The sequence below is a fragment of the Aethalodelphis obliquidens genome, unplaced genomic scaffold (assembly GCF_003676395.1).
Source record: "Aethalodelphis obliquidens isolate GAN/ISIS:26980383/991018 unplaced genomic scaffold, ASM367639v1 scaffold10, whole genome shotgun sequence".
NCBI classification, from domain to species: Eukaryota; Metazoa; Chordata; class Mammalia; order Artiodactyla; family Delphinidae; genus Aethalodelphis; species Aethalodelphis obliquidens.
Genome location: NW_020837954.1, coordinates 29,747,197 through 29,765,440, shown reverse-complemented (window position 1 = coordinate 29,765,440; position 18,244 = coordinate 29,747,197). Strand labels below are relative to the sequence as shown.

Below are 18,244 nucleotides of genomic sequence, written 5' to 3'. Positions count from 1 at the left end.
CCATGGCCGCTGAGCCTGTGCTCTGCAAGGGGAGAGGCCACAACAGTGAGAGGCCCGCGTACCAGAAAAAAAAAAAAAAACAGAAGAGGGTTTTAACAACACACCATGCAGCCAAACACAAGTAACCATTATGTTTACTATCTACATAAGTAAAACTAAGGTTTGCAATACCAATGAAAATAAGTGTCAACAAACTGTAATTCTAAGGTAAATGCTTAAAAGCAATAAAGATCTACCTGTTCATTTGCCAGGGCCTGTAATTTTTGCACTTCAGCTTTTAATAAGAAATTCATATTCTGTATATCCTAGAACAAGAAGGAAAAATAGTATTAGAAGTATTTAATATTAAATTTGAAGTTTTGTAATGTATCTCTTCTACCTAAGCAAAGGTCTCAAAGCAAAGGTCTCAAATTACAATTTCTTAAGTCAGAAAGAAAACCATCAACTTCTGTTATTTAACATATTTCCCAAATTATTATGAATAATAAATATCATGTGAGAAAAGGCCTTTGAACTTCTCTTAGAGGGCTAAAGAGGATTTTGTAGTTTAGAAAAGAGGTAAGACACTTTTCAAATGAATTCTATCTAGAGTATTTTCCAGTCTTCACAGACACTCATACTAATTACAAGATCAGGGTAATTCAATGACTATAAAATACTGTAGCCATTTATAAAAATTACTGTACCTTAAGTTCCTCCTCTTTACTTGCTAAGTGATCATGTTCATTTGCTAAAGAATCTTCAGTCTGTTTTATCTGCTTATCCTTTTCTGCAATCCTTTAACAGAAAATAGATTTGTACATTCAATAAACATTTAGAAGTCAAGTCACAAATCAAAGGATTAGAAGCCTCAAATACGGTCATCCTTACTTAAGTAGTTTTTCACATAACCATACCTTCCATTTCTACAGACCATATCAGTTTAGTAGTAACTGTCACAGGCATTACTACAACTCCCTAAAATACATACCCCTATTTTAAAACTTGAGGTCAAAGAAGTTAAGTAATTTAAGCTCACAAGCCTGGCAATCTGAAAAAAAGATTCCAGGTCTTCTGAATTTAAGTGATCCATGTCTATGCAAATTATACAATACACACCAAAAAAAAGAACTTCATTTTGGGCATACCACCATATAGTTAGATACAGAGTAGCTACAACTACTTATTAGACACAAGAACTAACTTCCACTAATCTCAAATCACAATAATCTCTTCCACATAACTGCTAAAGCCCAAAGGGAAAAAAGCTTCCCCAACTCTTTTTATGACAAAGACATAAAAACATAGAATACATAATGCTTAGGGGTAGAAGAGCAAAAGCTGCTCCAAATCTACTTGAGAGTATTTTTTGAACAAGTTAGAACGTAAAGTCAATCATAAGTGTAGAATCTAACAGCTATCAGTTAGTGGTGACTAAGCAATTTTAAGAGAAATATAGAAAGGCAGGCTTACACTTTATGTAACTCTTCTGCTAGAGCTGAAGCGGATGTCTAAGAAAGAGAAACAGTGTCAACATAAAAGCCCTTAAGAGAAAGTTTTAAAGTTGTACAATAATCATCACAATAAAGCTTTAAAAATTAAAAGAAATAAATGTATATAAAGTTAAGGAAGTATCTGGCTCATGATGAATGTTCACTAAATAACAGCTAATATTCTGAAAGTAAATTTGATCAATAACAGCCAGTATTAGGGAATTATACACATCATAAGACATTTTTAATAAAGTAAGTTGACAGGTCTGAAAACTATGTAACTGCCAAGCAACACATAAATAGGAAAAACAGCAGCAAAGGCTATTTTTCATTCATGTGCTTCTTTTCCTTAGTAACAATTTCCAATAATGAAATGATACCATTCAAGATTAAGATAACAAGTCGTTTGGTAATGCTCGTGTTTATCTTTACTTTTCAAAAGGTACTTATAGCATTCTCTAAATATTAAGTTTCTGATAAATTTTCTATAACTTAAGATCTCAATCCAATTTGAGTTAATAATTTACATACACACATACATCCATATACACACACCCTTTCCTATATTATATAATTCTTTCCCAATTAATTTTAGACTATAGTTTCTACAAAGAGAACAATTAGAAAAGAAAAAAATGGTTGCAATCTCAAAGTTTTGGGATTTTCAACTTGCCTGAACGTTACAAACAACTTTTTAATGTTAAAACCACTTTTTGCACAGAAAATGACTTCTATTCTAAGCTATTACTTTTCCTACAAACAACTTTTAGAAGTTTAAAGTTGAAGAACTGAAACTGAAATTCACAGTATGCATATTATGGAAACAAGCTAAGTACTTGCAAGTTTCTTCTCTTCTTAATGTTATATTATTTATATTCTAAAGGCGATATATCTATATCTATCTATCTACCTATTTATCATGTTACATAAGAATGATGCCAAAGATTAACAGGTTTTACAATACCACCTAGGAAACTCTGGAAGGTTTCGCACTCAAACTATACTGAATTATAAATTTAAAAATGATTCTTTGGCATATATAACCTGAGAGCTATGGTTAACATACTGCTAACACCTGAGGGTATACAAAGTTTTCCCTTATGGCTAGTCAATATTTAGTGAATACTTCTAAAACATAAACTATGATTCTTGACACCTGTTTTCTGACAGGATGGTAATCAACATTTTTTTCCTCCTAAAGTTAAAAACTCTCTAACCCACCTTCCCATTAGATTTGGATTTCTTCCGTAGTGTTTTCTTACAGCACTACATGTAATTATCAGAGTGCTTAGCACTTAGGATCATCCAGTTGATTCATTGACTAGTCACCCAACTACTAATCCAGTACGCAGCACTCAACAGGCACTCAGATTATTTACACAGCTAGGAAGCCATTAGTAATGACAAGCAATAAGAAAGCACCATTACCTGGGCTGCTATCTGGGAATGGAATTGTTGAATTTGAGCTTTTAAAGCCTCATTCTGCTCCAAAATATCCTTTCATAAAGAGCAACCAAAAAGGAGAGGGAAAAGTGTTCTGTTAAATATACCAGTGTATATGAACAAAATGAGTTACAGGTACATCTGTTTACCTTTAAAAAGGCACTCTTAGATTCCAAAAGGCGTCATTTTAAACAATGATTAGGCATTCTATTCTGAGAGCTAATTTACAAAGCAGAAATTAAGAATACATTGTACTGTTCCTAATCTAATGCAAAAAAGCATAAGACTGTGGGTAAAGGCATCTTTGAGCACATATTCAGATCATATTGTGACAACTGCTTGAAGATTAAATTAGAATTATTCATCCGCACTCCAGAATTAGGATAAGATAGGTTACCCTCTCTCTTCTACACAAGACACATCCAACCACTGCCCGTCTTTATTTTTTTTAAAGAGGGAAAATTAGATACCTGAACTTGCATTTGTAGAGACTCTTCTTTGTTCACCCTTTTTTGCTCCGATTCCATTAACTGCATTAGCCTTTGCTCCAACTGTTGTTTTGATACCAAGGTATCTGTAAGCTTACTATGCAGACTCTGTACTTCATTTTCTTTGGCCACAAATTTACTCTGTAAATCTAACAAAACATTGCATTTTATAAAGGTCTCTTCCTTGGCCTGGTTACTGCTACTCGTCGTTAGTGTAGGCACTGCCTCCTCTAGAATGCTCTCCTTGAATCTCTCCTCTGCTTCCTGCATATGGCTCCCTTGAGCAGGCTATGCTTACCTTTTTCACAGCACCTGCCACACTGTACTAATTCACTTCCTCTCCCAGAGAGTGAGCTTTTTGAGATCAGAGATTGCCTTTTCCCTATACCCAGAGCTGTACCCAAGGCTTGGCACAAAATACATAATCAATAAATGTGTTAAATGAATGGTACATGGATGTTTAAAACTCTTATATCATTTCTCGCAAGCATTCTTTATTTCCCCAAAGATGCTTTAGTAAGTTATTTAGTGAAAAAAATCAGAGGAAACCAAAGGTCTAAAGAGCCAAAACTCTGTATGATCTAGCCTTGTGTTTGGAACTATATTTTACTAGCTCTCCACCATTTTCATGGGCGGAAGGGGAGTAGTGGAAACATAGATAAAACACACTAATACAAGCTCCATTATTTCCTAAATGAATTCATCAAATTAAGAGTAAGTAGTGAAAGTTAGCATTTAAGTAGGCAGTTTTAAGTCAACTACTTGGGGACTTCCCTGGTGGTGCAGTGGTTAAGAATCGCTGGGGACACGGGTTCGATCCCTGGTCTGGGAAGATCCCACATGCCATGGAGCAACTAAGCCCGTATGCCACAACTATTGAGCCCACGCACCACAGCTACCGAAGCCCGCGCGCCCTAGAGCCCGCACGCTGCAACTACTGAAGCCCGTGCACTCTAGGGCCCACGCACCACAACTACTGAGCCCGCATGCTGCGACTACTGAAGCCCGCACGCCTAGAGCCCGTGTTCCGCAACAAGAGAAGCCACCACAATGAGAAGCTCGCGCACCGCAATGAAGAGTAGCCCCGCTTGCTGCAACTAGAGAAAGCCTGGTGCAGCAACGAAGACCCAACGCAGCCAAAAAAAATTAAGTCAACTACTTGGAATGGTAATGCTCTTGCTGTTTTTCTCTTCACAATATAGGAATGAGTCCTTCTTAGAAAAAAAAAAAATGAAGAACTGATCAAGGAACCAGAGGGAATAACTACAGAAAGGGAACATGCACAGGTTCCCATTACCCTATTTATTGACTATAACTTAATGCCTCAGACAAAACTAGAGAGCTTATTTTTAAAACCCTAAGAAATGTTAAAGAAATAAAAGTACTATGAAAGTGTAAAAGCTATTTTTATTGACCTATAACCAAAATGCCAATTTACACTGTCTTCACATATGGAGAGGGGAGGAAGTTTTACCCAGAATTACATACTAAATTTAAATGAATACCACTTCCCCTTACCTTGCTGAGCTGCTTCATGCTCTGCTGTTCTCTTCCTGATATAGCTCTGGACTTCTTCCCACCTTCTCTCAGCTTCTTGCAGTTGAACCTGGAGAAAGGATAAGTCAGCACAAATACAGGATTCCAATTTAACGGAAAAAAAGCATCCTCTATCTTTACTGTTGTGACATAAAACTGCTTATTCCAACAACTAATCACTAGTCTCCTACATTTTAATAAGATAGGCAGATGTGCTCAGCCTGATAATATGCACAGGTATTTTCAGCCACTGCAATTCTACCCTCCAATACACAGGATTTACAGATTGGAGATTATTTCAGAAACTCAATATCTGTGCTGGTGCATCAATATAGCTACTACTATGGATATACCTGATCCACTTTGCTCTGATTAGCTTTCCACTGATCTTCCTTCAGCTGACAGGCTTTCAAAAGGATAGTATCTTTATTGCTAAATTTCAGTGGGCACCTAAAATTCTTATTTTTAGGTATAGCACAACACTTCAATTATGACTATAATATTTAATGTCATTTATCTACTTATCCATATCCATAGAGCACAAACTTCCATATTTATAAATGCTACCAGCAAACACACCAGCAAGACAAATATTTACTGAAAGGAAGGACAACTATATCACTCTCCCACAGGGACCCATGAAAACTTCAAGAAAACAAAAATTATGCTATTTTCTGCATTCAATTATTCTCAAAGCCCTTTTAACCCCTACTACTCTAGAACTGGTATTAAGCTATATTGATTGTATCAATGACCTAGGTAGGAGTCTGTCAGATACATTTACTTACAGAAATTGAACTATACGTTCAATAAATCCTCTCCCCAGTAAAAGGAGGAACAGACAATTCTACTCATCACTCTACTCAATGTACACAGGCTAAAAAGTGCCAGAGAAATGAGTCCACTCCTCTCTCTCAGTCAGCCTGAGCAACCCCATGCGTGTCTTCCTAGTGTAAGCATCTCATGACAGCAAGTGCCATTCTGGTGTCTAAAGAAACAATGTGTGATTTTTTTCCCACTATGGCTCAAGTGAAAGCAACTGGAGCACTACTTCGTCTCGTGCTAAAGGAAAGGAAAATCATCTATTCCAATGCCGGAATAAAAATAGGCTCTACTAAACTTACTGAGAAATCCAAGTTATGTATAAGCGATGTTGAAGGTGATTTTAACTACCTATCAAAAATTTGATTTTTGCCTTACACATATACACCCTAACCTCCATATATATAAGACGAAATTCTACTGTGTATGCCTGTCAATCAGCTAATTTCAATTTTCATATCTTCAAAAAGTCTTTAACTGCAAACTCAAGCCTATATTCAATTTTTTCATTAGTGTACACGTTTCTATATAGGCAGAGCACTAAGACTACAGAAGTCCCATTAAGCCTCAAACTACACTTCTCAAAGCTATATACACTTTAATGTCATTGAATTGAATACCTACATTATTGATGAAATGATAAAGGTAGGAATATATCACCTTCAACTGAGTAACTGCCTGCTCAGCATTCTTCTTTTGGACTTCCTCTTGCTGCAGCTTTCCTGTTTTCTCAGTCAGCTCATTCACCAACCTAGCATAATCCTGGCGCAGTTTATTTAGTTCAGCAGACTGCCTGAAAACAGTAACTGGATTAGGAACCTTCCATTACTACAAAACACATATGAAGAGTAAACAAAATATATTTTATATGAGTTATGCTGAGTTAGTAATTCCACTTATAGCTAAATGAAAATGAATGCTATAAGTGACTACTAATAATGAAGTTTGGTTGAGTGTAATCTGAATCATTCTGAGGACAATAATACAAATACTAAAATTACTATAAAATAATCAAGAAAAACAGATGACCACACACCATGAGCACGAATCAACAGTGTCACCCTCAAATCAGTGTTCTGAAAATCTATTAAAATCAACCAGTCAGAATATTTATTCTATGTAAGCATGCTACTAGTCTTCTCTTGGACTGTTTGTCAAAGTACAGCCCACAGCCAACTAAATCACTATCACAAGGAATGTGTCTTAACATGCAGATTCCAGGATTCCACATCTCAGAGCCAATAAATCATAATCTTATAAGGGTAAGACTCAAGAATATGATTTTTAGCTAACATGCCAGATGTTCTTCAGAATAATGAAGTTTGAGAACTACTGTTAAATGGAATAGAAGGTTTAAAACTTGTAAATTCAGCCTCATAAATTTATAAACTGTTCCACTGGTGGCACTAGTGTTCATCATACAGTTTAGCTGAAGAGGTTCTTCAAAAGCAAGAGGATAGTTTTAGAAAATTCATTTTAGAAACAAGTGTAAAAAACAAAAGTCTAACCAATTATTATCAAACACCATTTTGGTGACTGAAGAAAACACTCTATCATTCAATGAAAATACTCTGCCATTCTATTAAAAGTAAAGCATTTGCAAACATACTTGCTTTCTAGCTGGTTGGTAGTATTGCTGACAGCATCTCTCAGTATGCCATTTTCCTGCTTCAAATGAGCTATCTCTGCCTCCATCTGCTCACGAACTTGCTGGAACTAAAATAATTTTACACACATAGATTTAGAAAACAATGATTGCCAAAGCTAACTTCGAAGAAAATTTATTATGATGAGAATGTAAAAAGCATCAATAGAATGAAGTCTGGATATCCTTTTCAAATAAATATAAACAAATTTAAAGGATAAACTTTGATAGTGACGAATACAAAGTAAACATAAGCTGCCACAGCATTCAAGAATGCAAGTAGATGCCAGCTGCTATCATAGGCAAAATAAATACACTGAGATGCTGTTTTAGAACTAAAAGATGTTTTAGAACTCTTTCCTACACAATAGACTCACATAGAATTAATGTCAATTTTGTGTTAGCAATATTTTAATGAAAGATTTTAGTAATCAAAACTTTAAAAACTGAAAACATGTTCAAAACATTTACATTAAGTTACAAATTGAGCCATAGCCAAATAGATGGCAAATTCACTACACAAAAATCTACTTGCTAAAATATCTGGCTTCTTGTTTTTTATTTCAGAGTTACAGAATCAAAAGACAAAGAACACTGAATCTTATATCCCCACAACCTCAATTTAGTATGTGAAATAATCTTAATAATTTTTAGTAAACCTATTCAATTAAGAAAATCAAGTCTATGTTTCCACTTTTCAGAGAGCTTATCATATGTAATCTATATCCTGGCCTCTATAAGCAATCAAGTTGAAAAAAAGAATCACTTCAACACCCTTAACCTTCAATAAAAGATGTTGCTACATGTATCCCACTAATTTTCAAATGAATAGTAAGTCAGAATTAAGAAGAAAAAGGATCACACAAGGCCAGGAAAATCAGTTCTTCAATAACCTGGTTAATGGGAAAGAATATTTCAAATGGCTGGGGCCTGGGAAGATGGAGGATTGAGCCAAATTAGAGCATCAAAGTAGTGGATGCAGTAAGAACCTGAGAGGAGATTCATTCACTTCTTTATCGCTATTAGTGGTATTTCCACAGAAAAAACTGGAACTTCAATAGCAGTAAATTTTTCAGCAAACTACCAATGTGATCAAAGTAATATTTTGCAAGTAAAAATCTGGTACTAATTACACATATTAGAAAGGAAATGAGAGATCTATTAAGGTGCTATAATTATGCTAGTATGAAATAATAAACTAGGGTCATATCTAAAACCTGAATGCAAGAATAACTAGAAATAAAGTATCTTTAAGATTTCAGAACAAATTGTAGATTGGGCAAGGGAGAGAGAAGTCAAAGATTCAAGTATAAGGATAATAATGCCTCAAAACATTAGAAAATAAAAACAACCTGACCAGAAGCAAGAGTTTGATTTTAGACATACGTTAATTTTGAGGTGACGACAAACACTTTCAAATTGAAGCATCAGCCAGCAATGTAAACAATTTCAAAAAGAAATCACTGGTCCACAAAGTCCAATTAGAGGGAGTGTTAGAAGCCCACTTGACAAGCAGACTGAAACCATGTTCTTCAAAACAACAACAAAAATCACTGGTCCAGACCTAACCGAAATCATGAAAATGGATAACACTGTAAAAATAGGCAGTAAGCACTGAACCTTCTAAAATGTTGAAAGAAAACAGGTGAAAATAAGGATCAGAGAGAGAAGGTCACTTAGGCCAAAACCATTATCACTTTTCCTCTCTTCTCCACTCCATCATCAAGCCCTATCTACTATCTCTTTTTTATCAAACTCATCCCCTCATTATCAATGTCTGACTTAAGGTCCTTATTCTCTGACTTGGATTCCTGCAAAAGCCTTTCAACTATCCCTGTTCCACTCTCTACACTGCTGCCACTCTCCATACTATGCCAGAGTAATAATTTAAAATACTAATATAATCACACTGTTGGGTTGCTTAAACTCCTTCACTTGGCTCCCCAGTCTTCAGGGATATAAGGCCCTTTAAGACAAGACCTCCATCTATTTCTCTAGGTCTCTTCATTCCAGTCCTGATTCTCAAATACCACAACTCTTTACTGTATTTCTCACAAACCGTTATCACTAGACGACCTATGCTGAAAACACCTGGAGTGCACTCATTAAAAAGCACGATCCTGGGCCCCAAAAGAGACCTACCAAACCATCATCTCATGGGATGGGAAGGAATTACACCATGTAATAAGTCTCATACCCAGCACCCATTCGTTCACTTGCTTTCCTGACAATGCCTAATTGTTTCAAAAGATTCAACACGGTCTGCTTCTCATTTCTAAAAAGTCTTCCCTATCAATCCTTCTCTTCCCCACCTCTCATCTGCGCTGTCCCAAAGCACCTGATGCTTACCTCCACTATACCAGCGTATTTACTTGTCAACTTCTAGCCTCCCCAAAAAGTTGCTTACTTAAGGACAGGAAGACAGTTTAATTAGCCATTTGTACCAAAGCCCAACCCAGGGCACTTAAAAGTTTGCTAATTAAATGAATACAAATATTTAATTTTGTATTCAAAGAATGAAAATATACCTTCATCTGCATCTGTTGAGTCTCTTGGTAACTGACATGCATTTTGTTTTGAAACACATTATGTTCCTTTTCTAATGTCCCAATCCGATCTTTCATCCTTGCTATAACCACACTGCTTCTTTCTTTCTCTGCCATCATTTCCTAGAAGAGTAAATCAGAAAAAAAATATGAAAAACTTGTTATTTAAAAAAATAAGAACAAGACTTTACTAAGAAGAAAACAACATCAGTAAAACAATCATGAATTCTTTTTTTTTTTAATAAATTTATGTTTTTATTTTTGGCTGTGTTAAGCCTTCGTTGCTGCGCGCGGGCTTCCCCTAGTTGCAGCAAGTGGGGGCTGCTGTTCGTTGCAGTGCGTGGGCTTCTCACTGCGGTGGCTTCTCTTGTTGAGGAACACAGGCTCTAGGCACGCAGGCTTCAGTAGTTGTGGCACACAGGCTCAGTAGTTGTGGCTCATGGGCTCTAGAGTGCAGGCTCAGTAGTTGTAGTGCAGAGACTTAGTTCCTCCGCAGCATGTAGGATCTTCCCAGACCAGGGCTTGAACCCTTGTCCCCTGCATTGGCAGGTGGATTCTTAACCACTGTGCACCAGGGAAGCCCAATCTTGAATTGTGAAATAAGTACTTGCTTAAAAAGCAAGGTCAAAGGTTTTTTAAAAAAAAATTTGTCTTCTGCATCTTACCTGCTCTTTACACCAATTCCCTTCATAAACACTTAGCTGTTCTGTTTACTCATATTTCAAATGCACTTTCTGGTTTAAGAATTAAAGACCTGAACATGGAATAAAATCCTACATTCTAACTTGATTATAAGAAAGAACATGTGTTTTTTTTTTGCGGTACTCGGCCCTCTCACTGTTGTGGCCTCTCCCGTTGCGGAGCACAGGCTCCGGACGCGCAGGCCCAGCGGCCATGGCTCACGGGCCCAGCTGCTCCGCGGCATGTGGGATCCTCCTGGACCGGGGCACGAACCCGTATCCCCTGCATCGGCAGGCGAACTCTCAACCACTGCGCCAAAAGGGAAGCCCCCAAGAAAGAACATTTTTAAAGCAAAACAAGGTAATTCTTCATTATTTCCAGGTACCAGCTCTTTTAGGGTACAGAATAGGTCCCCAGAAAAAAAAGAGCCGAGAAATAAAGTCTCCATCCTAAGTTAAGAGATAAGGATAAGATATGTTTATAGCAGAATAGGGAAAGTAAAACTCAGAAAGTTTTATTATCTTCCCAAGTCAAACATTAAAAGGGTAATTTCATTTTGAGTTGCAAGTATTGTGAACTCCTAGGATAAATATTAACTATTAAAGTGCAAGAAAGCCAAGCAACTTTAAAGTTATCTGCAGGTATGATCAGTCCATTTTCCCTGCTCTCAGAAACTGTTTGACAAACTTTAAGATTTTCATTTAACTAACGGTTTGCCCATAAGAGTTCATTTACATTTGCAAATTGTTTTACTGATGTACATAATACATTTAGGAAAAAAGTATACACATCTTAAGTATACAGCTCAATGAGTTACACAAAATAGTTTCTTTTTTTAATTTTTAAAATAATCAGAAAACTATAGCTACAGAAAACTACAGTAAAGTTTCTAATCTTAAGGAAACACTTATTTTAGCAACAACTTTGATTAATCTTAATCAAATGCAGCCAAAAATAAAATAAATTTATTAAAAAAAAACAATCTAACCAAGTTTTCCACTGACTTTTTTTTATTTACCTCAAATTCACAGAAAAGATTTTATATTCAAATGAGGCCATTCTCATAACGTCATCAAGTAGCTACATGAACGACAGTGAAATAAACCTCATATAGTCTACTGTATTTAACACCTAAAAGGAGAAACAAGCACTTCGGGAAAAACGAGACCACATTTACTACAGAATTTCAATTATGTTCTCAGTCTACATGATTTTTTTAAATATAACTGACATAGAATATTATATTAGTTTCAAGTATACAATATAATGATTCAATACTCGCATTTATTGCTAAATCATCACCACACACAGTTACAAACTTTTTTTCTCGTTATGAGAACTTTTAAAATTTACTCTCGTAGCAACTTTCAAATATACAACACAGTATTAATAACTATATTCACCATGCTGTACATTACATCCCCTGTAAAATTTATTTTACAACTGGAAATTTGTACTTTTACACTTGTTTAAAGGCCTTTTTTTTAAACCTCTCAAAGTAAATGGGATTTAAAGAACTTCACTGATTAAAAATTATATCACAAAAACCTTCATGAATAAACCACCCATGTAAGAGTTTCACATTTGTCCCATAAATTGGATTTAAACAAGATCACACTGAGTTTTGTGCTTCTATAGAATAATTCTAGGTCAGAACCAACTGAAACATACTCCCAATGTCCACAGGCTTCCATTATTCAGAAATTAGTATACCTATAAGTACTGCTATTTTAAATTCACAATTCAACTGTAGGCTATAATAACATGAAAGAGTGAGACCCCATCACCACCACCTAAATTCTAAAAGAAAATTACTTTCACGTGGTATAAATCTACTGCACAAATAAATCAGGAATTATGGACAATTTCTAAAATCCTTCATTGTATCTGATTTAGAAAGTATAACCCTTAAATACAAGAATGTCTTCACCTGGGTTAACTGCTTACACCGATCCTTCACAGCAGCAGCATCTTCCTTCAGAGCAGTAAGTAACTTGTCTTTTTCTTGAAGCTGATGTACAAGTGCAGTCAACTCTCCTTTATTTGACTACAATTGAGAAATCAATACAAAATTAGTTAATAGTAAACATCGGCTAATGAAAATTATGAAGATGAACTATCTGATATCAAGTGTTCTTAGGCCAATGCAGAGTTCACTATTACATATAAAGTAGAATAACTGCCAAACACTGGTCAGTGAAATACCATTCAGAAAAATCACTGTATCATTACATATTCTGATGCATAACATAGGACACATATCAATCAAGAAACAGATTTTTACAAAGAATTATGACTTCCATTTTTAAACACAAAATCAAGATAGTAATCTCTCCCTTCTCCTCCTAAAAGTTCAAAAGAGGGGTATGAAATGAAATGCAAACTGAACCAAAAGAAAACAAACATCTGTAACGTCAAAGCATAGTATCAGGAAAGACTTCCGAAAGCAGTGGAGATCAAACAGATGCTCAACAACCTTGTCAAAACATACCCAAGACTACAGAGGTGCCATGGGTACATAGTTCTCTGAAGTTAACAGGAATATACTGAAAGGTAAAACCAACAATCCCCCATTTGACATCAGGAACAAGCACAAATATAGAAGGTAGGAATTTTCTTGGTAGGAGGTCTTAGCAAGCAGAAGTAGGAAAGAAGAAATCATACAGGTAAACTTTATTCAAAGAGAGCAGCTAATCAGTAAGGAAGAGTTAAGAGAGATCCTCTACAGTGAGATCCTCTGTAGTGAACTCTTATATGAGAAAAAGGAAAGGCTAAAAGAACTCATTTTCACACATAGCCGAAGGAGAACAGCTCGCCTTAGCCATTCATTATCAATCCCTAGCCACAGAGATGATCCAAGAGAAACACCCCTCACTGGAAGAGGAGTATAAATGAAAAAGAAATAAAACAAGGTCTATGTAAGATATGAGAAAAAAGGAAGGAAAGCAATAAGAAAAACCAAATGCCAAATGGAGAAAAATCACCATAAAAAGATTGTCAAGAACGGACAAAAACTGATTAAAAAAACATATCACTATGACTTTCGAAAGTCTAACATAGCAACGATTTCTAGAAAAACAAGAGCAAAGAACAGAGCTCACAAGAAATAATTCAGAGGAAAGATAAGACCACAGAAAGAGATGAAATATAAGCTGGCAAAGCCCAAAGTAGAAGTAAAAGTAACACCATCTCAGAAATACAATCCAATTAGAAGTAGCAAACAGAAAAAGACATGTTGCTGAAAACACAGGAGAAGACATAGAGTTCAGGGTGGAGAGAAGTAAATAAAAATAAGAGGAAATAAATCAAAGCTTTATTTTTTTAGGACAAAAATATGAAAGATAAAGACAATAGGCAAGGAAGATCCAACTTATGCTTAATTGATACCCATTATTTCAATTCTTTTAAGGGACACTGAATCTCATGACTGAAAAGACATGCTTTGCCCAAGGGAATACTGATAGAAGAGTCAATGCAAAGCCACATTATAGCAAAATTCCCATGACTTCAAAGAAGCTGAATCCCTTGATGTTTGTACAGTAGGGTGGACACTGGAAAGTCCAATAAATAATAAAAACTTGGTTGATTACCCAAAGGATGTTTTCATTGTGAGAGTGTATTTTGACAAAAATACATGAAAAGAATGCAAATTCAGGGGACTTCCCTGGTGGCCCAGTGGTTAAGACTCTGGGTTCCCAATGCAGGGGGTATGGGTTTGATCCCTGGTTGCGGAACTAAGATCCCACATGCCACGTGGCAGAGCCTTTAAAAAAAAAAAAAGAATGCAAAACTCAGGCTGGTCTCAGACTTCTATCCAGCGATAGGAATGTAGAGAATGGTAAAGCAAGCATGACAAATTATCAAGGAAAGAAAGTGCAACCCAGAAAAATTATACCCCACCAAACTATCATTCAAGTACAAAGACAATAAAACAGCATTTTAACTTGCCAGAATTTGGGAAATACAGGTTCCATAAGCCCTTCTTGAAACAATTCCAGAAAAAAAGAACAATTTCAGCCAACCAAGAGATGAATACAGAAGCTTATGGCAAAAGAACTGGTATCAAGCTTTGAACCCAGCATTAAGCTACAGAATTAAGACTGAAACAAACATAAAAATTACAGTCACAAAACAAACATTAAATATTGTAAGTATCTGATAAACAAATGCTATAATTAACAAAAGTAGAGAGGGAAGGAAGAGAGAAGGTAGGAAAAATTTTAAATAGACTTCCTCCTGTTATACAACATGGGGCCAAAATAGTTACTAACTTAGAGTTGGAAAAAAAACACATAATTGAGGCAAGTATATTTTAAAGGCCAACAAGAAGAAATCAATAATCAACCAAAACTATCAAATATTTTTTTGCCTTTTCTTTTTTTTTAATTGGGGTGTAGTTGATTTACACTGTTATATTAGTTTCTGCTGTACAGTGAAGTGGATCAACTATATGTATACATATATCCCCTCCCTCTTGGACCTCCCTCCCAGCTCCCACCATGCCACACATCTAGGTCACCACAGAGCACTGAGCTGAGCTCCCTGTGCTATACAGCAGGTTCCCACTAGCTATCTATTTTACACATGGTAGAGTACCTATGTCAATCCTGATCTCCCAATTCACCCCACCCACACCTTCCCCCACTGTGTCCACATGTCCATTTTCTACATGTGCATCTCTATTCCTGCCCAGCAAACTGGTTCATCCGTACCATTTTTCTAGATTCCACAAATATATGTGTTAATATACAATTCAAATACATTTTAAATGTTTTCTTACTAGTAATCACACTGAGTTAACATTTTTGAGCAATTATTTTATGCTAGGAACTCTAAGATAATACCTTATTATCATTCCCATTTTTGAGATGGGTAAACTGAGACACTGAGGTTAAGTAACTTATCTAAAGCCACAAAGCTCAAAGTGGCAGAGTCCAGATTTGAATCCAGGAAATCTGACCCTAGAGCCCAGGATCTTAACCTACACTCTAAATATACAACAGAAGTGTCTTATAGCTTAAACACAAAGGCGTGTGTACATACACATAGAACGTAACATCTCCTCTCCAACTCTGCAAAAGCCCTCTAGCTTTTACTGTTTTCCCCTTCCCATCTAAGCTTATTCAAAGTGGATACTGTCACCTTTCCTATTCATTCATCACTTATTTATAGTCTAGTACTCCAATGAAACTGCTTTCACTAAGGATATCAAATCCATTTTTTCAATCCTTACTCTCCTTGATTGCTCTAAAGCATGTCACTGCTGATTTTTCCCGCCACCCCTGAACTCTCTACCCTCCCTAAGCATCTGTGATCCCACTGTCTCCTGCTGTTTCTCCTCTCACTATACTCTGTGGTGGCTTTCCCTCACCTTTAAATGTTGGTGCTTCTCAAGGTTCATTCCTGAACTTTCTTACCACTCTCCACATCCTCTCTGGACTAACATATATCCACTATATGTACTGGTGATAGTTGATTACTTTCCAAAATTACCCACTTTGCAATATATTTTCAACACCAGAGAATTATATATTCAATTGTGAAATAATTGTATCCATTTAAATGCTCCAAAGGATGCCTAAAACAACTTCCTAAATATTTTCATAATCCTCTACTCTCTCTTCCTTTGCAAAGTGCTCATGAATACCATTGTCACCACAATCTATCCAGTTACTCCAGAGCAAAAACAAGCATTCATTCTAGACTCTTCTTAGCCACCATATCTAATTGGTCAGCAAGTCCTCTAACTCCTCTATCTCTATCCTACATCTATGCTTATATTCCTGCATTTATCTTCCCCCTTTCTCTGAAGTGGTCTTTATTAGGTGTGGGGATTCATCTACATCCTGGACCTTGAAATCTATTAAAAGGTCTGAGCAAGAATCAATTTCTGTGACAGGAAAAGGGAGAAATTAAACTTACCAAGTCTTTCCCCGATAAGAGTGGATCTACAAGGGCACAGAGTCCCTGAAGATAAGAATAGAATCACACCATAAGAAACACAGAACAAGATTTTAATTGAAAGCCAAAGGTTCCAAGGAAAAGGGAAAACTGTAAGGTTTCAAAATATTTACTCTATTTCAAAACGTTATCTTTAACAGTTCCCAACTTCCTCCTTGGCCTGCCTAATACAGCTATCAAAGGGAGTCTGATTTACCACCCAACCTCTAGAGTTCAAAGCTGTCTCAAGCAATAAAATGACTACTCTTGCACCCATAAACCACCACCACCACCATCCTTAGTCAGAAGAGAAACACCTGAAGCAATTAATTTTAAAAAGCAGTGATTTCAAACAGGTAGTAACTAAGTTCAGCTGGAGGCTTTTCCCTGCAAGAAGGTTTTCCCAATCCTCACAAATAACCAGGAACCCTTTTAAGATATACACTTACCCAATTAAAGTAAATCAAAAGATAAATTCTTCAATCAAGAACTTCAAGAACGTTCCTTGCAAGAGAATAATCTAACTTTGTATCCAAAGTCACACAGTTATCACACTCTGATGATCCTCGAACACACTGTTTACTCTGAGCCACTGCTGGCACCACACGGAGACTGTCCAACAAGCATACTACATTGTAAAATGCCACAGATTTGTAAAACACGTTGTCAATAGATACCTGGAAGTATGGACAGACATATGCCATGATAAATGCTATATGACAAAAAAAATTCAGATGGTTATGAGAAAGAGAGAAGAGAATAATTTAGACTAGGAATTCAGATTAGCCTTATATGAGGAAATGATATTTAAATGGAAACCTGATGGAGGAAATAACCAAGGAAAGAAGTTAGGGGGTAGGGGCTTGGGGGTTTTCGGACAGTCCAGACAGAAGAGAATATTTGGTTTGCTTTAATGAGGGGATGAGGAAAATGCCATGAGATCAGGTTATAGAGAGAGACAGACATAGGCCTTAAAAGGAATCTGGATTTTGCTTTAAGTGCAAAGAGAAAGGCACCAAAGGGTTTTTAAAGCAGTGATTTACCTCTTAAAGGCTGCCTTGCAGTTGTGTAGAAAAAATAGACTAGAAGGCTACAAGGGAATGCAGAAACATCAACTAGGAGAATACTGAAGGTAATCAAATGAGAAGTGATGGTATGGACTAGGATGGTCTTTAATAAATGGGAGAGGATTCAAGATGGTGGAGAAGGGACTTCCCTGGTGGTCCAGTGGCTGGGGCTCTGGGCTCCCAGTGCAGGGGGCCCAGGTTTGATCCCTGGTCGGGGAACTAGATCCCACATGCATGCTGCAACTAAGAGTTCGCAGGCCACGATGAAGATCCCGTGTGCCACAACTAAGACCCAGTGCAACCAAATAAATAAATACATATTTAAAAAAAAAAAAAGATGGTGGAGAAGTAGGAGGACGTGGAGTTCATCTCTCTCCACAGATGCATCAGGAATACATCTATAGATGCAACAATTCTCACAGAACACCGGCTGAAGACTAGCAGAAGACCTTGAACACCAGACAGGACTATAAAGATCCCTGCATAACTGGGTAGGATGGCAAAAAGAAGGGAGGAGGAGGAGGAGAGGAAGCTGGATGGGACCTGCACCCCGGGGAGCAGGGGGGAGGCAGAAGCAGAGGAGAGAGTCCCAAATTCGGGGAAA

At 36.5% G+C, this 18,244-nt stretch overlaps 1 protein-coding gene across 12 annotated transcripts in view; it reads right to left on the bottom strand.

Annotated features, from left to right (window-relative positions):
- Positions 1-18,244, bottom strand: part of KTN1 (kinectin 1) — a 119,880-nt gene that overhangs the window by 45,412 nt on the left and 56,224 nt on the right. For all 12 annotated transcript variants that reach the window (XM_027111334.1, XM_027111339.1, XM_027111333.1 and 9 more), the window contains 10 exons: positions 12,564-12,680; positions 9,935-10,075; positions 7,371-7,477; positions 6,422-6,554; positions 4,922-5,009; positions 3,386-3,552; positions 2,901-2,969; positions 1,453-1,490; positions 687-777; positions 237-305 (listed from right to left, as the gene is read on the bottom strand). In XM_027111334.1, the coding sequence (XP_026967135.1) occupies positions 237-305; positions 687-777; positions 1,453-1,490; positions 2,901-2,969; positions 3,386-3,552; positions 4,922-5,009; positions 6,422-6,554; positions 7,371-7,477; positions 9,935-10,075; positions 12,564-12,680 (1,020 nt within the window). The remainder of the gene's footprint in view (positions 1-236; positions 306-686; positions 778-1,452; positions 1,491-2,900; positions 2,970-3,385; positions 3,553-4,921; positions 5,010-6,421; positions 6,555-7,370; positions 7,478-9,934; positions 10,076-12,563; positions 12,681-18,244) is intronic.